The 23,723-nt window shown below is 40.7% G+C and overlaps 1 protein-coding gene across 1 annotated transcript in view; it reads right to left on the reverse strand.

Annotated features, from left to right (window-relative positions):
• acox3 (acyl-CoA oxidase 3, pristanoyl) overlaps nt 1–23,723 on the reverse strand; it is a 54,356-nt gene that overhangs the window by 23,446 nt on the left and 7,187 nt on the right. The window contains exons 3-9 of the mRNA XM_027275982.1: nt 8,931–9,028; nt 8,683–8,818; nt 8,481–8,555; nt 7,701–7,790; nt 7,432–7,575; nt 5,928–6,016; nt 3,196–3,292 (exon numbers count right to left, since the gene is read on the reverse strand). Coding sequence (XP_027131783.1) covers nt 3,196–3,292; nt 5,928–6,016; nt 7,432–7,575; nt 7,701–7,790; nt 8,481–8,555; nt 8,683–8,818; nt 8,931–9,028 — 729 coding nt within the window. The remainder of the gene's footprint in view (nt 1–3,195; nt 3,293–5,927; nt 6,017–7,431; nt 7,576–7,700; nt 7,791–8,480; nt 8,556–8,682; nt 8,819–8,930; nt 9,029–23,723) is intronic.

Below are 23,723 nucleotides of genomic sequence, written 5' to 3' on the forward strand. Positions count from 1 at the left end.
AATACATACTCATATATTTTTTAAAACCGCAACACAACTTGCCTCTAGTGCTGTAGCAAAAACAGGATCGATAAATGAGAGGGCACACACACTGTTACTGTCAATCCCTGAGTTACATTTAGCTGACGCTTTTATCCAAAGCGACTTTCAAAGAAGATGCGATGGCTGCAGTGGAAGTCTGACTGGTGGTGGGACTCGGTTGGAGCGGTGTACTGGACATACTAGCAGCACAAAAATGTGATATTAATGGCTGTTCTCCCATCAAGTTGTCAGTCAACTGAACACTGTAGATAGATCCAACTACTACTACTACTACTTGACATCTGCTGAAGAAATGACACAATGCCAAGATTTCAGCACCACTCAACATATAACCATGTTCTTTAATGAAGACATCAAGTATACTTGACCAACAGTGTTTTACAGGAGAATGCTTATGAACAGCTGTTCTACTGACACTTTTCTTTTTTGTCTTTTTTGTCATTTTCAGTCTATGAAATCAAACTTTTTTGTGCAAAGTCTTACTCCAGCAATCAACCATGTACATAACTTTTAAGTATTCAGTGATTTTGTACCATCATACTAACCACAAACTTCAGGGCGTTCCCGTAACCATCATAACTCACGGTGAGGGAGCGACGCTGAATGCCATTTTAACCCGATAATGTAGAGTCGTTGTTTCACACATGTAGCACAGAACAGCACACTCTCTGTGTCAGACGAGTTCTCACAAGTTGACTAAACTTTATAAACTGAGTCTGAAAATGACAACACAACTCTATGAGGGGCCGTCAGGGACATTATTCAGAAATACCTCTCACACACACTACTGAAATATTACGCTCTTACACACACTAGTGAAACACTCTTACACACACTAGTAAAACGCTCTCACACACACTACTGAAATATTACGCTCTTACACACACTAGTGAAACGCTCTCACACACACTACTGATATATTACGCTCTTACACACACTAGTGAAACGCTCTTACACACACTAGTGAAACGCTCTTACACACACTAGTGAAACGCTCTCACACACTCTACTGAGACACTCTCACACACTACTGAAATATTACGCTCTTACACACACTAGTGAAACGCTCTTACACACACTAGTGAAACGCTCTCACACACTCTACTGAAATATTACGCTCTTACACACACTAGTGAAACGCTCTCACACACACTACTGAAATGCTCTCACACACTCTAGTGAAACACTCTCACACACACTACTGAAATATTACGCTCTTACACACACTAGTGAAACGCTCTCACACACTCTATTAGATTTCAGTGTAACCGGAAGGCATTTCAGTGTAACCGGAAGGCATTTCACACTTAACCGAAGCGGGTCGTAAGAGGGAGCGCAGCATCTTGGTTTGCAGTAGTCGCGCCAGGAGGAGCTTCCGGTGGACTTACAGAAGCTGCCGCGCTACTCAACAACATTTTGTCATCAGCGGAGACAATTCGAACATTATCTAATGCAACAGCGAGCAGGCAACAGGCAACGCAATGGCGCGGCGCAACACCCAGCTGTTGGCCCGGTTGTCCTGGTTGTCCATGTCCCAAAGCTCTGCTGAGCTTGTTAACGCGGCACGAGCTCCTGACCAGGCCACAGCTGGGTGTTGCGCCATTGCGGCGCGCGAGACGGAAAACCCGTAAGCCGGCTCTCCACGGTGTGCGGCACTCAAGGGGCGTGGCACTTTGCCTGCTCGCTGTTGCATTAGATAATGTTCGAATTGTCTCCGCTAATGACAAAATGTTGTTGAGTAGCGCGCAGCTTCTGTAAGTCCACTGAAAAGCTCCTCCTGGCGCGACATCTGCAACCCAACGATGCCGCGCTCCCTCTTACGACCCGCCTTCCGGTTACATGAAATGCTTCCGTTCCAGTGATTGCCTTCCGGTTACACTAGAATGCCTTCCGGTTATACTATCTCAATAGAGTGAGTGTGAAGAGCGTTTCACTAGTGTGTGTAAGAGCGTAATATTCAGTAGTGTGTGTGAGAGCGTTTCACTATTGTGTGTAAGATCCGTTTCAGTATGTGTGTAAGAGCGTAATATTTCAGTAGTGTGTGTGAGAGCGTTTCACTAGTGTGTGTAAGAGCGTTTCACTAGTGTGTGTAAGAGCGTTTCACTAGTGTGTGTAAGAGCGTAATAGTTCAGATAGTGGTGTGGAGAGCGTTTCACTAGTGTGTGTAAGAGCGTTTCCACTAGTGTGTGTAAGAGCGTTTCAGTATTGTGTGTGTAAGAGGCGTAATATTTCAGTAGTGTGTGTGAGAGCGTTTCACTAGTGTGTGTAAGAGCGTTTCACTAGTGTGTGTAAGAGCGTAATATTTCAGTAGTGTGTGTGAGAGGTATTTCTGAATAATGTCCCTGACGGCCCCTCATACAACTCTGTGACGCAATCAAAAACTAATCGATAAATGATGACGTCGCAGTACGATGAGTCCATGCTAGCTAAGCAGCTAAACCTTAGCGCCGATGCTCCGTGTTTAGATCCCGGCGTTGTGTGGGTCACAAGCACGCTTTAAACAATACCACTGGCTGTGTGACAATCTGCCAATAAAAACATCACCCCCTCATAAATGGCCTCTGTAAACTGTAATTGACGGAAATGGCGATGGACAAGTCGCTACGACATTCTATGTAATAAATTCTGGCGAACTTTTAACAAACAAACTTACAACAAATCACATGCTATTCTTTAAAGAAATAATACCTTGCAATCAGACATTTAATACTTTTTAATACCTTTTAAGGGCTTTATTTTTCACTATGTTGATTTACTACCTTTTAATACCTCACGGACACCCTGTAACAGAGATTAGCAGAAATGTTGTCTTTCTCATCATTCTCACATATCAAGTTACTTAGCAACCTGAAAAGCAAGTTTTGGCTCGGACATCCTTTATCTGTTTTCTGGCTGCACTGAAACTAAATCACAGTCAGATAATAGTCAATGGCTTCTGAGAATGCTGTCCCTGGATAATCACAGTTCTCATACTAAGAATAAGTTTCATAATAAAGAACTTGATTTGGTTCAAGGGAAAGGCAGAGTTGATGTTCATTTGCTGTAGGTTCATCACTACGAGCGTAGTAGGAGTAGTGTAGCTTTCATTGGCCTTTGATTGATACTTGAAATGTGTCTGAAGTGCTTTGTTAAGCAATGGCCTGATGTACTAACCTTGAATGGGGTAACATAGTGGCCATCAGGAGTAACATCTCCAGTCTTATTTAGTAGATTCTCCTGAGGGATCCTCACATTATGAAACAAAGCAAAACTGAAAGGAAAAAAGACAATGAAAAGAACAAACTAAGGTCAGAAAAAAGATTTTATAAATTACACATTTTATCATGATGTACTGTGACATTATTATATTGGAGATTAGATTGCTTCAGTTCTTCTGTATGTTTAGTATTAATTTCAAATGTTTCTAAGAGTCTGACTGTGATAAGATATGAATGTAGTTCCATCTAGTAGCTTCACTGAACACTGAACTGAAGAACATACAGTATGTTGCTGTTGCTAATGCTCCATGACCAGTGGGTGGTTTAAAACACTGCACTTTAAATTAGAACATAGTTAGCAATAATAATAAATAACTTGCAGGAAATTGAATCAAATCAGTGATGATCTTTATATGTTGCATTCCTTAATTCTGTAAGAAGTTGTAGAAATAGTCAACACCTCTTCAATTATTTTGATGTATTCGGACTGATCCATGATCCCTGGTACAGTTGTCCCTCACTATAACACGGCTCACCTTTCGCGGCCTCGCTGTTTCGCAGATTATTTTTTGTGTAATTTTAGTGCTGTCAAAATTAACGCGTTAATTTTGACGATTAATTTTAAAGAATTAACGCGTAAAAAAAAATTTACGCAATTAACGCGGTTTTGTTTACTTCCGGTGGCGGCCGCCATTTTGGATGTGGCAAAGTAGAGCTTTGTTTCCCAGATATATTAGTGTGTGTGTGAATGGGTGTATAAGAGGCATTAACTTAAAGCCCTCACGGAGACTGCGCCCTGCACGGTCGCCCACATTGCCCACAGCTAAAACCGGCCCTGCTTGTATTAGTTTACGGGCAGATCTGCCACATCCAATATGGCGGACACGGTAACGTATCGCAGCAACAGACCAACCTGCTCAGTGCAGCGTTTATGTGTATGTCTATGATCTATCCTAACTAAAGGAGAGTCTATGGCGGAAAGATGGATAAGGATGGACTTTTAGGGGGAACATTTCATTTTAAAAAGTTGCCCGACGGTTCGTTGGACAAAAACAAGGCAATTTGCACAGTTTGCAAAGCCGAATTTAAATTCCACAGAAGTAACACGACTTTAACATATCACCTCAAAGCAAAACACCCAGTCTACACTACAGGAGTGTGGCACTCCTCAGTATATTTCCTCATTCTGGCTTTTTTCTATTTGCACTGTGCATATGTGCACCTTAAGCCAATAAAATGAATGAATTTAAATATACTTTCTCTGTGTTTATTCTACATTAATTTGATCATTTTACATAAATAAATATTCATTATAAGATTCAGTCTCAGAAAAATGCATTTAATTTATTGATACATTTATTGATTGATTAATCGCGATTAATTACAGAAATTTTTGCGATTAATTAGTTAATTTTTTTTTATCGATTGACAGCCCTAGTAATTTTGCATGCTTTTTTTTACAGCGTGCTAAGCGCGCAATGTGTTCGGCGTCCTGATTAGCTAAGGGAGTACTGTACAAAATGCGTTGTATGTTCTGCACTCGGAAAAAAACACCTGCAGGAAAAAGCTGTTACAGTGGAGCGGCACCAGGACAAAGAGGCACCATCAGAAGAACTGTGAAATACGGTTTCATTTACGAATACAGTATTGTACTATTTTTTGTTAATTCTGCGAAAGTCTGAACTTTGAGAGTGTTTAAATAAGAGAGAAATGTGAGAAAATCTTAATGCCTGAGAAAAGTGTATAAAAGTGTGTGGTTAGGGGTTTTACGGCCTTAAAACATGTCTAATAATTGTAAAAAATAAAGCTGATTACTTCGGGTTTCGTCTATTGCGGCTTATTTTTAGAACGTATCCCCCGCGATAAATGAGGGACCACTGTATACGATAAACCGGCCTGACTCCATAGTGTGAGAAACATCCCCATATCATGATGCTTGCACCACTATGCTTTAATGTCTTCATAGTGTACTGTGGTATGAATTCAGTGTTTGGGGGTCATCTGACAAACTGTGTGCGGCCTCTAGACCCAAAAAGAACAATCTTGCTTTCATTAGTCCACAAAGTGTTGTGCCATGTGTCTCTTTAGGCCAGTCAGTGTGTTCTTTGGAAAATCGTAACCTCTTCAGCACGTCGTTTTTACAACCATGTGACTTTGCCGATAGTTTGGCTTAACATAGGCGTCTTCTAATTGTTACGGTACTGACGGTAACTTTAGACCTTCTTTGATCTTCAGGGGTTCAAACATTTTTTATTTAGTTTATACAGTAAATGTTTGAGTTTGTAAAGAAAAATGCAGACACTGCTGTAATAATAATATTCCCTTTTCTTTACTTTCTGTAAAGTAATAACAAATTTGATATTTTTTTCTTCTGTTTTGGTATATTTGGAATAGAATGTGCAATGTTCCCAATGCATTTGTGTATATGGAAATAAAAGCTATTATAGGGACTTTGGGTTTTACTCACTTTTTTAAACATACTGCTATTATTTTGAAGACAACTGTATTATGAAGAAAAAAACACAGACCTTGGTTTCAGGAGTAAAAAGGCCCTTAATGCATGGAATTAAAAAAGAAACTAGTGTTTTATGTATTTTTTGAAGTGAAGTCACAATATCAGACAGGGACCAGTTTACCTACTACTGCTATAACATATAAACGGCAATGTCTTCCTCTGCTGTCACCTACCCGTTGTCCAGTCCATTCTGGCCCAGCTTCTTGCCCATGTCTCCAACCTGCACACCGGGCAGAGCCAGAAGGGTCTTGGGATCTCTCACCTGCAGCACAATGGTTGAAACAGTCAAACTGTATATTCTATGTCTGTGTGTATTTTGTATGGGACAGTGGTGACAGAGTGGGGGGCCTTGACACAGTCTGTGTTTCCACCACAGGTGACCAGGTTCCCGCAGGGACAGACACCTGCTGCTCTTTGAAGGGTCGGGGGGGAACCTCGATACAGTGACATAGTTAAAGAGCATAGGCCATTTATGGTAAACAATTTGAATCAGTGTGTACACATACACACCCACCCACCCACCTAACCAAACACCCACCCACACACACACACAAATACTTTTCTTAACATACACATTCATACCACACTTTTACATCAATACCAACACACCCCGACCATTTAAGTTGTAATCATGTATTCTGTTACCAAGCAATAGTGACAGAAGTTCAGAGAATCTGTGTAAATCATTATGGCTGTTATGTTTTCATGTCTTAAAACAGGGCATTATACAGTGTGATATAGGTATTTTTTTCTCTCTATAAATAAAGGATTAATAATGAAGTTATTAATGTCAGATAGGCTAGTTATATATTCTAAATTAGGGTTGCACCGAAATAAAAAATTTCGTCCGAAACCGAAACCGAATAAAAATTAAATGGTTGGCTGAATACCGAAACCGAAAATGAAATGCGGTTGTTAAATTTTTCACTATTTTTTTACTATTGCATAAATAGCCTAGAATAAATTTGTAGACATGTTTTTTCAAAGAAAGTAAATGTTTATTGAATATCCTTCAAATATTCCAGTAGAATTTCGCATCAATTGCGTCACGCCACTATTTGGCCTTACTATTCGGCCACTTCACCGAAAGCCAAAATGCACTTTTGGGCCATTTTCGGCCGAAAATTTTCGGTGGCTGAATTTTCGGTGCATCCCTATTCTAAATAGATCTGTAGTTTAAAATTTGGTATAGACACTTTTTATGAGGATTTTCTTGGACCATTCTGTGAAGGAATTGAATATGAACAGTTTGTAAGGGCTACGCTGCAGTTCACTCGCTTAATGTTTGACCAAATTCAAGAATAGTTTTCTCATTAGTCACATTGACAGAAACATGAGAAAATAAGGTGCAGTTACCCTGGACTGCTGTCAGTGTTTACATACCAACTGATACCTATTGCTAACACTTGTTGCTTACATTTGTTATTTTATCTGAACTTATACTTCAGATAACATTCTGCTGTAATATTTCACAAGCACAAATTTACATATTAAAATGATTTTCTCCTTTCCTGGCTCTAAAGACCGAATATGTTACGACACTATATTACAATGACATAAATATAATATAAACATATCTTCTGAAATAGAGCTGTGTGTTATAACATGGAATAACAGTGCATGGTAATGTAACCAGCTGTAAGTTAGTCAGGGATTGGAGATCAGGTCAGGTCTTACCGGCACAATGAAGGAGTGCAAGCCATGACACACATGGTCAGATGTGTAGAGCTGAGCGTACACCACAGCATGGGTCGCAGTCTTGCCCAGGTTCCCCACCCAGAATTTTGCAGCCTCAAAGTCTGGAGAGTTGATCACAAACTCCTACAAAGCAGAAAATGACTGACTTTTTCAGCTTCTCCTTGACCATTACCTGGTACCGTACAGGTGTACAAAGGTAAATTTAATCTAAATGTAAATGTAATGCAATGTTTGGTGTGTGTGCTGACCTGGGTCAAGGGGTCATGTGTTGCTGTGGTCCTCAGGGCTCTGGTGTTGCTGCCATGGCTCAGCTCAGTCAGTGCAAAGCATCCAAACACCTACAAACAGATACAGTCAAAGTTCTGTGTGGATTAGGTATAAATGGTAAATGTACTGTACTTATATAGCGCCTTTCTAGTCTTCTGACCACTCAAAGCGCTTTGATACTATTCACTATTCACCCATTCACACACATTCATACACTGATGGCATTAGCTGCCATGCAAGGTGCCAACTGCTCATCAGTTTTAGGAACTAAATTCATTCGCATTCACACTGGAGTAATTTTGGGTTCAGTATCTTGCCCAAAGACACATGCAGACTGGAGGAGCCGGGCATCAAAGCGCTGATAATCTGATTAGTGGACGACCCACTCTACCTCCGAGCCACAGCCGTATAAGTAAATCTGTGGAGCTGTAATGTTATTTATCCAAGGATGCAATTATGAAGAACGCCCATGTTCTTGAGAGCAGAGCATTTTTGAGATTAATTATTGACACAAAACTTGTAATCACAAACATTACCAACTGTGGCTCCCTGAAAGTTGGTGGAGTCATGGAGAAAATAACTAAATATGGTGAGTATGAGAATCCAAAGAAGCCTGTATGGCTCACTGTAAACATAATTTATTATATAAATCTATAGAGGGAGATTGGTGTAACATCAATACAGATCCTCCATATCCTAGATTGTTTTGTTAGACAGCCATTAATAAAGCATTGAAGTTATTGTCCAGCATTGAATCTTACCATCAAATCTTCAGTGTTTTTAACATATTTGCTGTGTCTCGCTGATCCTGTGTTAGCAACAGTCCCTCCAAACATCTGAAACAGGAGATATTTTCTGCATATTTCACTGGGATGAGCAAACAAAATGTTCAATTTCTGGGGATAATCATTTTAGCTCACATTACAGTACATACTGCATGAATAAAAATGGATTTATACTCACTCCTTTGTGGAGAGCGAACTTGGCTGAAAGGGCCCAGTCATACATGCCCAGACAATCATTGAGGACCACACTCCTCCAGGGGTTGGCCATCATCTCTTCTTGTGTCAAGAAGTTGTAGCGAATGAGCTGCTTCACCCTGTGGATTTTTATCTGAAGCTTTATTTTCTCCATGTACAGAGGATGTTAATTGTATTGTGTACATGACTTCACAGAGGATATAAAACATCAAATTTATGTTACGTTCATACCTGAGGAAGTTTAACTCTCTCATTTTCTCGATGGGGATATCTTCACCAGGCTTGCGAGCAAACAGAGCATCATTCTCCAGTGTCCTAAACAAACGTTGCTGCAGTACAGAAAAGAAGAGAAAACGTACATGTTCTCTTATTACTAAAGGTAATGCAAAGCTTAGGTTATGTATATATAAGCTAAAGGTTATATATGACCTCCTAATGGCATCACACAAAGGACTCATCTCTGTACTTGTCCTGTTAGATCTTAGTGCTGCATTTGACACCATTGACCATCAAATTCTTTTACAGAGACTGGAACATCGAATTGGCATCAAAGGAACCGCCCTAAGCTGGTTTAAATCGTACTTTTTAGATCGATCTCAGTTTGTTCACGTCAATGATGAATCCTCCATGCAGACCAAAGTTTGTCATGGAGTCCCACAAGGTTCTGTACTTGGACCACTTCTATTCAGTTTATATATGCTTCCTTTAGGGAACATTATTAGGAATCACTCTATCAATTTTCATTGTTATGCTGACGACACCCAATTATATTTATCGATCAAGCCTGATGCAACCAATCAGTTAACTAAACTCCAAGCATGCCTTAAGGATATAAAAAGTTGGATGACCTACAATTTTTTGATGTTAAATTCAGACAAAACTGAAGTTCTTGTAATTGGACCCAAACACCTCAGAAACTCTCTTTCTAGAGACTTAGTTACTTTAGATGGGATCACCCTGGCCTCCAGCTCCACTGTAAAGAATCTTGGAGTTGTTTTTGATCAGGATTTGTCCTTTAACGTCCACATAAAACAAATTTCGAGGACTGCATTCTTCCACTTACGTAACATCGCTAAAATCAGACGCATTGTCTCTCAGGCGGATGCAGAAAAACTAGTCCACGCATTTGTTACTTCAAGGCTGGACTATTGTAACTCTTTGTTATCAGGCTGCTCTAATAAGTCTCTTAGGACTTTGCAGTTAATTCAGAATGCTGCTGCACGTGTTCTGACAGGAACCAAGATCAGAGATCACATCTCTCCCATTTTGGCTTCCTTGCATTGGCTACCTATTAAATCTAGAATAGAATTTAAAATTCTTCTCCTTACTTACAAAGCTCTTCATGGTCAGGCACCATCTTATCTAAAAGAGCTCATAATACCTTATTACCCCTCTAGAACACTGCGCTCTCAGGACGCTGGGTTCCTTGTGGTTCCTATAGTTTCCAAAAGTAGATTGGGAGCCAGAGCTTTCAGCTATCAGGCTCCTCTTCTGTGGAACAAACTACCTTTCTGGGTTCGGGAGGCAGACACGGTCAACACCTTTAAGAATAGACTTAAGACTTTCCTTTTTGATAAAGCCTATAGTTAGGGCTGGCTCAGGTCATCCCTTAGTTATGCTGCCATAGGATTACACTGCCGGGGGACCCCACCGAGGGTTATGCCTAGCCAGGCACGGTATTGGTTGAAGATGCACACATCTCCCTTACCGAAAACTCTCTCTCTCTCTCTCTCTCTCTCTCTCTCTCTCTCTCTCTCTCTCTCTCTCTCTATATATATATATATATATCCATCTCTCTCTATATATATCTCTCTATATTTCTCTATATCTCACTCTCTCTATATATATATATCTATATCTCTATATCTCTCCATATCTCTCCATATCTCTCCATCTGTGGACATGTCTCATTAATGCATGTTACTAACCAAACTTCCCCGGAGTTTCTGTGCTCTGTCGTCCAGCAGGTTCTCGTGGATCGTGGCTGCTGCTGTGATCCTGCATGACGCCCACTACATATATTATTACTGTCATTATTACTACCATATCTATTACTGTAATCATTTTTATCATTCATTATAATTCATTGTCATTTTATCAGTCATTGTACAATATGTTTGTGTTGATTTGTCCTGTACACGTGACATCCATTGCACGTCTGTCCGTCCTGGGAGAGGGATCCCTCCTCTGTGGCTCTTCCTGAGGTTTCTTCCACATTTTTCCCTGTTAAAAGGGTTTTTGTGGGCAAGTTTTTCCTCACTCGAACCGAGGGTCTAAGGACAGAGGGTGTCACTCCCTGTACAGATTGTAAAGCCCTCTGAGGCAAATGTACTTTGTGACTTTGGGCTATACAAATAAAATTGATTTGATTTGAAAATTGATGTTCCAGCTCAAACTGTCACCTGTTATGCTAATAATAAACCTTGGATCACCAAGGACATTAAGGCCATCCTTAATGAAAAAAGAGAGCGTTCAGAGATGGCAGCCGTGATGTGGTGAGGAGAGTGCAGGGGGTACTCAAATTTAAAATCAGTAAGGCTAAAGATAATTATGGGAGAAAGCTGGAGAATTAACTCCAGCGAAACAACATGAGGGATGTGTGGAGTGGCATGAGAACCAACACCGGGTTCCAGAAGACTGGTAGGGACGTGTAGAACGAGCCAATGAACTGAACCTATTTTTCAATAGGTTTGATACTGTGGCCCCTACCCCTCAAGACTCTGCTGCTGGCTACCCAACAACTACTACCACTCTACCTCCCCCTACTCCCCCTCCTTACAGACCCCTTGTCTGCATCTCACAACCTCAATTAACTACCACCTACTCCACCCATTCCCCCTGCTCTGCATCATGTCTGCCACAACCTGAGGACCTCACCCCTCCCCTAACTGTCACCTCTACAGTGTCCTTTACACCTGACCTGGTGAGAAGACAACTGACGAGACTCCACCCCGGCAAGGCTGCAGGCCCTGTCTGTTTTTCCAAGGGTTCTTAAAGCCTGTGCCCCTCAGCTGTCTGGAGTACTGTGTCAAGTCTTCAGCCTAAACATTCACCTCCAGAGGATCCCAGTGTTGTGGAAGACGTCCTGCCTTGTTCCTGTGCCAAAGACGCCGTGTCCCAGCGGCCCTCAGGACTACAGACCAGTGGCCTTGACGTCCCACATTATGAAGACCCTAGAGAGGCTTGTCCTGGAGCAGCTAAAACCTATGGTCAGGCCCTTCAATAATCCACTACAGTTCGTCTACCAGCCCCGACTGGGAGTTGAGGACGGCATCATCTAACTGCTGAATAGAGTCTACACTCATCTGGACAAGCCGGCGAGCACTGTGAGAATCATGTTCTTTGACTTCTCCAGTGTATTTAACACCATCCGTCTGACTCTACTGGGTGAGAAGATGACTGCAATGCAGGTGGAGGGCCCCATCGTGTCCTGGATTGTTGACTACCTGATGGGCAGACCACAGTACAAACACCTACAGAACTGTGTGTCTGATAGGGTGGTCAGTAACCCTGGGGCCCCACAGGGGACTGTTCTCTCTCCCTTCCTCTTCATCCTTTTCACCTCAGATTTAAACTATTGCACCGAATCCTGCCACCGTCAGAAGTTCTCTGATAATTCAGCAATAGTTGGTTGTATTGAAAAGGGTGATGATAGTTGCTTGCCAGGTATATAAAACAGAGGGATATGGCTTCCACTATTCCTGCTGTTAGGTCGCCGGCTGGGGACCTGCTTACTGCAACTGTAGATATTAATCAGGCCTTTAAAGAATTTTATCTATAGTTCAACATCTACCTCGACTGAAGAAGAAATTCATAAATTTATAAAACCACCAGGACTCCCAAAACTGACAGATGAACAGAGGGATTTTCTAGACCTTGATATTACTATTGAGGAGATTAAAGGGGTAATTATAGCTCTGCCGTCAAGTAAAGCACCTGGACCTGACGGCTTTACTGGGGAATTCTTTAAGAGCTTTGCGACAGAGTTAGCTCCACCTTTACTGGAGGTGTATAAGGAGGCGCTAGAGGGGGGGATACTCCCGCCAACTCTGAGACAGGCCCTTATTAGTCTAGTTCCTAAGAAAGGGAAAGATTTGGATGAATGCAAAAATTACCGTCCTATTTCATTAATGCAAACTGATGTTAAGATCGTTTCGAAAATTTTAGCAAACCGATTAGACAGTGTAATTACGTCATTGACTCATACTGACCAAGTGGGATTTATACATGGTCAGAGCTCCTCAAATAATATTAGACGCCTTATTGATGTCATGTGGTCGGTGGCTGACACCCAGCTGCAATCTCTCTAGACACCGAAAAGGCATTTGATATGGTCGAATGGAGGTATTTATTAAAAATTTTAGAAGAATTTGGATTTGGTAGTACCTTTATAAGATGGATTCATGTATTATATAAGCACCCAGAAGCAGCAGTGCAGACCAATGGGCTGGTTTCAGATTATTTTATGTTGGGGAGAGGAACCAGGCAGGGACCACCCCTATCCCCTTTGCTTATCTGCTTAGCCATTGAGCCTCTGGCAGCAGCCATACGTGGGGCGACTGATTTTCCGGGGGGTCACGGCGGGTGGGATGGTACATAAACTAATGCTATACGCCGATGACATCTTATTACTGATTTCCGACCCTAGCAGATCTGTACCATGTCTTCTTGGAATTATAGACTTATTTTCAAAATTCTCCGGGTAAGGTAAACTGGTCCAAGTCTGGGGCACTCCCCTTGACAGCTTATTGCCCCTCCACTGCCTTTCACCCAGGGGCATTTCAGTGGCCTCAGCAAGGTATCATGTATTTGGGTATTCGTTTCTCTAGACACCTGAAAGATGTGGTCAAAGTCAATTTTGATCCATTATTACAAAAAATGTATTGTGATGTTGAAAGATGGGCAACTCTTAATCTGTCCTTGGCAGGTAAAGTTAATGTTTTGAAAATGAACTGTGTTCCCAAAATTAATTATTTTATCCAGTCCCTCCCCTTAGAAATTCCCCACTATTACTTTAAAAGGTTTGACAGAATATCTAAGATATCTATTTGGAACAGTAAACACTCCCGTTTGAGCCACAGCAAGCTACAAAGACCAGCCGATAAAGGAGGCTTAGGGCTACCAAACATGGTATTTTACTATTATGCTTTTAATTTAAGGCACCTGGCCCACTGGTCCCTCCCTCCTGAAAGAGCCCCTTCATGGTACTGTCTGAAACAAGCTGTAGTGGCCCCTCTGTCACCCATGCAAGTCCTGTCTACTAAATTAAGTAAAAAAGCAAAAGCACATCCAATAATCGCTCATCTTAAATTAATTTGGACTAGAGTTGCTCAAATATTTAAATTTTATCCCTTAAGTAAGTTAATGTTTTGAAAATGAACTGTGTTCCCAAACTTAATTATTTTATCCAGTCCCTCCCCTTAGAAATTCCCCACTATTACTTTAAAAGGTTTGACAGAATATCTAAGATATCTATTTGGAACAGTAAACACTCCCGTTTGAGCCACAGCAAGCTACAAAGACCAGCCGATAAAGGAGGCTTAGGGCCTATTGGAAGATATGGCAGGAGAAGGGAGTGGTCACTTTGGGGGATCTGTATTCTGATGGCTCTTCGAAATCTTTTGGGGGGGTTGGTGCGGCGGTTCAGCATCCCTACTTCCCACTTTTTTAGGTACCTGCAACTCCGACATATGTTAGGGGGGGTCGGTTCCCCATAATGCAGAGCTCCTAGATAAAATTTTAAAGTATGGAAAAGGACATTAAGCAGCTGTCTATTATTCTATGTTGATTCGGACTCTTGGTAATGGGCCCATTGCAGCTCTGCAGAAGACATGGGAAAGGGATCTGAATCTGACATTTAGTGCTGAGGATTGGAATGGAATTTGTAAAAATATTAAAGCAGTTTCAAGGGATGCAAGAGTACGCCTTATTCAATTTAAAATTTGCATCGTTTTTTTTTTGACTCCCTCCAGATTATTTAGATTAGGATTATTATCCACATCAGAATGTTGCCGATGCAAGTCTGAGGAAGGTACTTTAATTCATGTGTTATGGTTATGTCACAAAGTCCAACACTTCTGGACCAATATTTATGATAACCTATGTGAGATTACTGAGATGCAAATTCCATTTAGCCCTAGATTATTTGTTTTGAGTGATCATACAGTCTTGACAGGACAGGATAAACATATTAAAAGCTTTGTCCAAACCAGTATTATGATTGGTAGACAAATACTTGACAGGGGATGGAAGACGGAGGGGGTACCCTCTCTGCAAGAGTGGGCTGTGGAGTTGGCACGAGTGGCAGCATTAGAAAAAATGTCATATAAACAACTGGGTAGACTGGATCTATATGAAGCAAAGTGGGGCAAATACTTAAATTTATTTAAGAGGCTCCTAAAAGGGCGTATATAGTGGAATGCAAGTTTTCAGTTAATTGTGTAAAAATATATAGATGTGCTTCTTCTTGTTTTTGTGTGTATTTTATTTTGTGATTGTTACTTTAATCTTTTTGTTTATTTCTCGTATTGACTTTCCCTCGAATCATTTTCTGTGTCTATTTTTGTTTTGGTTTATCTTACATCATGTCTTCATCAATGTAGTTAGGGTAGCTGTAAAAGTTGTACATGAAGGAGCACAGGGGTAGATGTTGGTAACCAGAAAAAGATCAGCACAGTTGGTGGTGTTTGTTTGTTTTTGTTATTGTTGAATAATGAAAATGAAAATAAAAACTGTTCTCAAAAAAGAAAAGGGTGATGATAGTGAATACAGGACTGGGTAACTTTTCACTTGGACTGAGCTGAACCATCTGCAGCTCAATGTGACAAAGACGAAGAAACTAATAGTGGATCTGAGGAGGGCGAAAACACCAGTGACCACTGTTTCCATCCAGGGGGTCCCTGTGGATATTGTTGAGGAGTATAAGTACCTGGGAGTGTACTTGAATAAAAAATGGTCTGGACAAGAAACACAGAGGCTGTCTACAAAAGGGGCCAAAGCTGAATCTTTTTCCTAAGGAGGCTGAGGTCCTTTAACATCTGCCGGACAATGCTGAGGATGTTTCACAAGTCTGTTGTGGCCAGTGTGATCTTCTTCGCTGTCACATGCCAGGGCACTGGGCTGAAGATCGAAGACACCAACAGACTAAACAAACTGATCAGGAGAGCTGGCGATGTCGTGGGGGAGGAGCTGGACACTCTGACGACTGTGACAGAGAGGAGGATGCTGTCCAGGCTTCATTCCACGTTGGACAATGTTTCATTCTCTATCTATATCTATATATATTTTTTTTGTCTTATATATATATATATATATATATATATATCTATTTATATATCTATCATATATTATATATATATATACATATACCATATCATACCTACTACATACATATATATATATATATTATAATCTATATTATATATATCTATATCTATATATATATATATATATATATATATATTGTTCGTAACTGATGATTACTTGTTTAACCTGGAGTATTGTAACAGAAATAATTTCCCCCTGGGATTATTAAAGTATTTCTGATTTTGATTCTAAAATATTAAATACAAACAAATAAGTTTTCTTTTGTTTTTATTTGAAAGTTTCTTTATATCAATAAGGTGTTTGTAAAAGAATTACGAATGAAGACATGGATTTATTTTCTACATAATAACAACAACTACAAATAACATTTAAGTGTAAAATTACAGATGTCCGCAAACAGGTGAAAATATGAATTCTTTGCATGAGAAATACTGTCTGTAGGTTGCAGCTAAAACACTTCAACTTGAATTATCAGTTGAAGATTAAGTTTTTAAAAAAAAACTGACGTGTAAAAATTGTTAAATTCTAAGGTACTTGCTGATCAGTGCATGCAGCACTTCAACCTTTTACTATTTTTCTGTCCTTCTCTTTGAAGGTCTGTGTGGCATTTTAGTGTCCAGCACAGAGCACATGGTGCACAGGTGGGAGGAGAGGAATAAACAGTTGGGATGTTGATTTGTTATCATTATTAATATTTTGATGGAAAATGGGTCCTGGGTCTCTTCTACTAAGAATGCCTCAGAACTACAAACTACAATGAAAAAAAGTGACTTTTTGGTGTAGTAAACTCTATTAGAGTAACTGTCATCATTTCTACCTTGTATTTTTAAGATTCAGTGAGAACTAGAGTGTTTTAAGTAAAATTAAACATTGTATTAACGTAATACATGAACTATAGGGGAAGAGTAAGTTTTACTTTTGTTTTCCTCATACTATTTAAATGATTAATAGTTGTATGTACCTAAACCTAGAAATACTACATAAACTTTACTCTGAAAGTGTAGCATTTTGAAAGGCATGCACGACGCATGCGCACAACACAACAGGACTGGCTCTGCTCCTCCGGACGTTACAGGGCCACAGAGCAAGATGTAGTCAGTCACTTCTCATGTAAGTTGTTACCGTTCTGTTTTAAATTTGTGATAACATATAGGTCCGCATGTATTTTGATAGTTTGACACAAGATGTGTTACTGTTTATAAGTTCTTTTAAAGACTTAAGATTTAAAAACCTCAAATGATCCAGCAGATCGGATGTGCCAGAACAGATTATTCCATAGCCTAGGGGCCACTGCCACAAAGGCTCTGTCACCTTTGGTTTTTAGTTTTAATTTAGGGGCAACCAGTAGCAGCTGACTAGAGGATCTCAGTGTTCTGGCGGGGGTGTGGATATGAAGAAGCTTGGTTAAATACTGGGGGGCTTAGCCATTACGAGCTTTAAAAACAAACAATAAAATTTTAAAATCTATTCTAAAAGCAAGCAGTAACCAGTGTAGTGACGCCAGGTCAGGGGATATGTGGTCACGCTTGCGTTTGCCGGTAAGGAGACGGGTAGCAGCGTTCTGTAAATGGTAAATGGACTGTACTTATATAGCGCCTTTCTAGTTCTCCGACCACTCAAAGCGCTTTACACTACATATCTCATTCACCCCATTCACACACTCATTCATACACTGATTGGCCAATTGCTCATCTAACCATTCATACACATTCACACACCGATGGCACAGCCTTCGGGAGCAATTTGGGGTTCAGTATCTTGCCCAAGGACACTTCGACATGCAGACCGGAGGAGCCGGGGATCGACCGGCGATCATCTGATTAGCGGACGACCCGCTCTGCCTGTGAGCCACAGCCACCCCACCAGCTGCAAGCGGTGTAGGCGTGAGTGGTCCAGGCCAAAATAAAGCGAGTTGCAGTAATCCAGTCTTGTGTTAATAAAAGCATGGATTACAGTCTCTAGATCTTTACATGATCTTTAACAAGCTAACTTGGCGATCAAATTTCAGCCTGTCGTCAAATATTACTCTGAGATTTTTTACAGATGACCGAATGTTTGGAGTAAGGGGGGTCAGAGAGCCAGCAGGAAAGTCTGCTTGACCACATCCAAACATTATAATTTTCGTCTTACTTTCATTTAGATTCAAAACGTTTGAGGTTATCCAGGATTTAACATCATTTAGGCAGTCGAGCAATGTCTGTACAGAATCATTAGTTGTCAAAGGCAAGTAGATCTGAACATTATCGGCATAAAAATTAAAAGAAAGATTATACTTCTTAAAAAGTTACCCTAATATTATAACAAGAAGAGAATTAGCCCGAGGATAGAGCCTTGGGGGACCCCGGAAGTAAGATGGGCTGAGGATGAGGTGAATTCACCCAGCTGCACAGAGAAACTCCAGTCAAGTAAGACTGGAACCATGAGAGAGCAGAGCCTGTAATGCCCACCCACTGCTCTAATCGTGCTAAGAGAATCCCATGATCCACAGTGTCAAAGGCAGCTGTCAAATCAAGGAGCACTAGCATAGCAGGGTTTCCTAAGTCAACAGCTACCATTATATCATTAAAAACTCTCAGCAGTGCTGTGTAATGGTTTAAAGCCAGACTGAAACTTCTCATAGACGTCATTGGCCACTAGGAATGATTGGATCTGAATAAAAAACACTTTCTATAAAACTTGAGATAGAAATGGCAGTTTAGAGATAGGCCTGAAGTTAGACAGCACAGAGGGATCCAGATTTTTCTTTTTGATAAGAGGCTGCACAAGAGCATGCTTGAGAGCAGCTGGCACACATCCGGTGGTAAGACAGGAAATAATAAATTAAAGTATGTCAGGGCCCACTGTACTGAATACCTCTCTAAGAAGACGAGAGGGGATGCTGCCTGAAGAACAGTTTGTAGGTCGCAGATGCTGAACTACATTGGCCAGTGCAGGGAGGGATACAGGTTTGAACTGATCAAAAGCAGCATGTAAAGAAGGAACGGTGAGGTCAGAGCTAGGGCCTGCAGAAGGAGAGACAGGTGACCTAAGAGCAGAGATTTTTTCAATAAAAAATTTGACAAAATTCTCACAAAGGGTGAGTGAGGGTACAACTGGAGAGTTATCACAAGGGTTTACAAGCGAGTTAAAAATATTAAAAAGAACTTGGGGCTTGTGACGATTACAAGAGACAAGACTGGAGAAATAAGCAGCCTTAACAGTACTCTGGCAGACAGGGTTTCACAAAGAGCTTCTTTAGGGACATGGAGCTTTTTACACTTTTTCTCAGTGCGCCGACATGAGCACCTGAGAGCGCGTGTGGAGTCGTTAAGCCACGGTTCTGTACGTGCTTTTATGCGCCTTGCTCCAAACAGAATCGAGGATATTCGTGCAAGTAGAATTAAAATTGCTTAAAAAATGTTTAGTTTTGAGAGCATGATTATCGTCCATAGTCAAATCAAATCAAATCAATTTTATTTGTATAGCCCAAAGTCACAAAGTACATTTGCCTCAGAGGGCTTTACAATCTGTACAGGGAGTGACACCCTCTGTCCTTAGACCCTCGGTTCGAGTGAGGAAAAACTTGCCCACAAAAACCCTTTTAACAGGGAAAAAATGTGGAAGAAACCTCAGGAAGAGCCACAGAGGAGGGATCCCTCTCCCAGGACGGACAGACGTGCAATGGATGTCACGTGTACAGGACAAATCAACACAAACATATTGTACAATGACTGATAAAATGACAATGAATTATAATGAATGATAAAAATGATTACAGTAATAGATATGGTAGTAATAATGACAGTAATAATATATGTAGTGGGCGTCATGCAGGATCACAGCAGCAGCCACGATCCACGAGAACCTGCTGGACGACAGAGCACAGAAACTCCGGGGAAGTTTGGTAACATGCATTAATGAGACATGTCCACAGATGGAGAGATATGGAGAGATATGGAGAGATATAGAGATATAGATTATATATAGAGAGAGAGTGAGATTAGGATATAGAGAAGTATATAGAGAGAGAGATGGGAGGATATAGAGGAGAGAGAGGGAGAGAGAGGAGAGGAAGAGGAGGGGGAGAGAGAGGGAGAGAGGAAAGATATAATATATATATATATATAATATATATTATATATAATATTATATATAGAGAGAGAGAGAGAGAGAGAGAGAGAGAGAGAGAAGAAGAGAAGAGCTCAATGCATCATGAAAGTCTGCTGGCAGTCTAATCCTATGCAGCATAACAAAGGGATGACCTGAGCCAGCCCTAAACTATAGGCTTTATCAAAAAGGAAAGTCTTAAGTCTATTCTTAAAGGTGTTGACGTGTCTGCCTCCCGAACCCAGAAAGGTAGTTTGTTCCACAGAAGAGGAGCCTGATAGCTGAAAGCTCTGGCCTCCCAATCTACTTTTGGAAACTATAGGAACCACAAGGAACCCAGCGTCCTGAGAGCGCAGTGTTCTAGAGAGGGTAATAAGGTATTATGAGCTCTTTTAGATAAGATGGTGCCTGACCATGAGAGCTTTGTAAGTAAGAGAAGATTTTAAATTCTATTCTAGATTTAATAGGTAGCCAATGCAAGGAAGCCAAAATGGGAGAGATGTGATCTCTGATCTTGGTTCCTGTCAGAACACGTGCAGCAGCATTCTGAATTAACTGCAAAGTTCTAAGAGACTTATTTGAGCAGCCTGATAACAAAGAGTTACAATAGTCCAGCCTTGAAGTAACAAATGCGTGGACTAGTTTTTCTGCATCCGCCTGAGAGACAATGCGGTCTGATTTTAGCGATGTTACGTAAGTGGAAGAATGCAGTCCTCGAAATTTGTTTTTTGTGGACGTTAAAGGACAAATCCTGGTCAAAAAACAACCCAAGATTCTTTACAGTGGAGCTGGAGGCCAGGGTGATCCCATCTAAAGTAACTAAGTCTCTAGAAAGAGAGTTTCTGAGGTGTTTGGTCAATTACAAGAACTTCAGTTTTGTCTGAAATAACATCAAAAAATTGTAGGTCATCCAACTTTTTAATCCTTAGGCATGCTTGGAGTTTAGTTAACTGATTGGTTGCATCAGGCTTGATCGATAAATATAATTGGGTGTCGTCCGCATAACAATGAAAATTGATAGAGTGATTCCTAATAATGTTCCCTAAAGGAAGCATATATAAACTGATAGAAGTGGTCCAAGTACAGAACCTTGTGGGACTCCATGACAAACTTTGGTCTGCATGGAGGATTCATCATTGACGTGAACAAACTGAGATCGTCTAAAAAGTACGATTTAAACCAGCTTAGGGCGGTTCCTTTGATGCCCTTCGATGTTCCGTCTCTTGTAAAAGAATTTGATGGTCAATGGTGTCAAATGCAGCACTAAGATCTAACAGGACAAGTACGAGATGAGTCCTTGTCTGATGCCATTAGGAGGTCATTTGTAACTTTGACTAATGCGCGTCTCGTGCTATGTGCACTCTAAATCCTGACTGGAAATCCTCAATAGACTATTGTTATGGAGAAAGTCAAACAGCTGATTAGCTACAGCTTTCTCAATATCTTAGACAGAAAGGGAAGTTTGATATCGGTCTGTAGTTGGGTAGACCTCTGGGTCTAGGTGGGCTTTTAAGAAGAGGTTTAATTACAGCTACCTTAAAGGACTGTGGTACTATCTGATAATAAGACAGATTAATCATATCCAATAACGAATTACTAACTAAAGGTAAAAAATCCTTGGCAACCTGGTTGGATGGAGTCTAAGAGACAGGATGACGGCTTAGCTGCAGAAATGATTAAGTTATTTGATGAAGGTCGATGGGGAAAAAACAGTCTAAATACATATCAGGTTTTACCGCTGTTTCAAAACTTGCTGTATCAGAATGCAGATCAATGTCTGTTGAGGCAAGAGGGGATGAGGATTTTGTCTCTAATAGTTATAATCTTATCATTAAAGAAGCTCATGAGTCATTGCTACTTAGACCTAAAGGAATAGATGGTTCCGTAGAGCTGTGATTCTCTGTTAGCTGGCTACAGTGCTGAGAGAAACCTGTGGTTGTTCTTATTCTCCTCAATTAAGAAGAGTAATAGGCTGCTCTGGCATTAGGAGAGCCTTCCTGTATGTTTTGGTCTTGCCAGGCTAGATGAAATTCTTCCAGTTTAGTGGCACGCCATTTGCGTTCAGATTTACGTGCCTTCTGCTTTAATTTACGAGTCTTGCTGGCTATACCATGGTGCTAGCCTTCTTTGTTTAATATCTTCTTTTCAGGGTGCCATAGAGTCTAGAGTTGTCCGTAATGAGCCTGTAATACTATCAACAAGATGGTCTATTTGTGGGTGGCTAAAGGAGTAGACAAGTCCTCTGTTACAGTTAGACATGGCATTTGATTCAATGCTGAAGGAATCACTTCCTTAAATTTGGCTACAGCACTATCAAATAAACATCTGCTGTAGAAGCTTTACACAAAGGCTTATAGTCCGGTAGTATGAACTCAAAGGTTATTAAAAAATGGTCAGACAGAAGAGATTCTGGGAAGACTATTATATTATCAATTTCAATGCCATATGAAAGAACAAGATCAAGAGTGTGGTTCAGACAATGAGTCGGTTTATTTACACTTGACAAAAGCCATTGAGTCTAATAGAGAGTATAAAGCAGTACTAAGACTATCATGTGGGTGTCCACAGAATGTTAAAATCACCTACAATAATTACTTTATCTGTTTTAGGATCAAGCTGATGCAATTCTGCAAATTCAGATAAAAAATTCAGAATAAGGACCTGGAGCTCGATATACTGTAACAAATAAATTGGCTGTAAGTTTTCCAGGTTGGGTGAGTGAGGCTAAGGACAAGACTTTCAAATGAATTATAATTTAGTTTAGGTTTGGGATTTATTATAGACTTGAGTCAAATATGGCTCCAACTCCACCACCCTCGACCAGTACTTCGCGGAACGAGTATTATAATGACTCGGAGGAGTGGATTCATTTAAGCTAACATTTCATCCTCCTGCAGCCAGGTTCAGTGAGGCACAACAACATCAATTCATAGTCAGATATTAATTCATTGACTAAGACAGCTTTAGATGACAAAGACCTGATATTCAATAGTCCACATTTAATTCTCTTATTTTGGACTGTTGGAGATGTTGATTTAATTTGTATTAAGTTTTTATGATGAACTCCTCTTCTGTTTGTTTATCTTTAATAATGTAGGTGGACGGGGGGCAGACACAGTCTCTATATAAAGGACTGGGTGGGCAACTGCTCTATGGAGGCGCAGAGAAGCGTGTAGACTGCAGCTCTGCTTCCTGGTCTCACCTGGGTTGTCGACATGATTTTGGTCAGCTAATAAACTTGGCCATATTTCTAGATATGAGGCGCTCCATCCAAAGTGGGATGGATGCCGTCTCTCCCAATCAGACCAGGTTTCCCCAGAAAGGTGTCCAATTGTCTTGAAGCCCACATCGTTTGCTGGACACCACCTCGACAGCCCGCGTTGAAATGACGACATGCGGCTTAAACATGTCATCACTGTCACATTGGGGGAGGGACCAGAGAAAACTACGGAGTCCGACATCGTTTTGGCGTATTCACACACCGATGAAACATTAATTTTAGTGACCTCCGATTGGCGTAACCGGGTGTCATTACCGGACGTGAATAACAATCTTACTGTATTTACGCTTATCCTTAGCCAGCAGTTTCAAAAAAGACTCGTTGTCGCCGCT

This window comes from Larimichthys crocea, unplaced genomic scaffold (assembly GCF_000972845.2).
Source record: "Larimichthys crocea isolate SSNF unplaced genomic scaffold, L_crocea_2.0 scaffold27, whole genome shotgun sequence".
NCBI classification, from domain to species: domain Eukaryota; kingdom Metazoa; phylum Chordata; class Actinopteri; family Sciaenidae; genus Larimichthys; species Larimichthys crocea.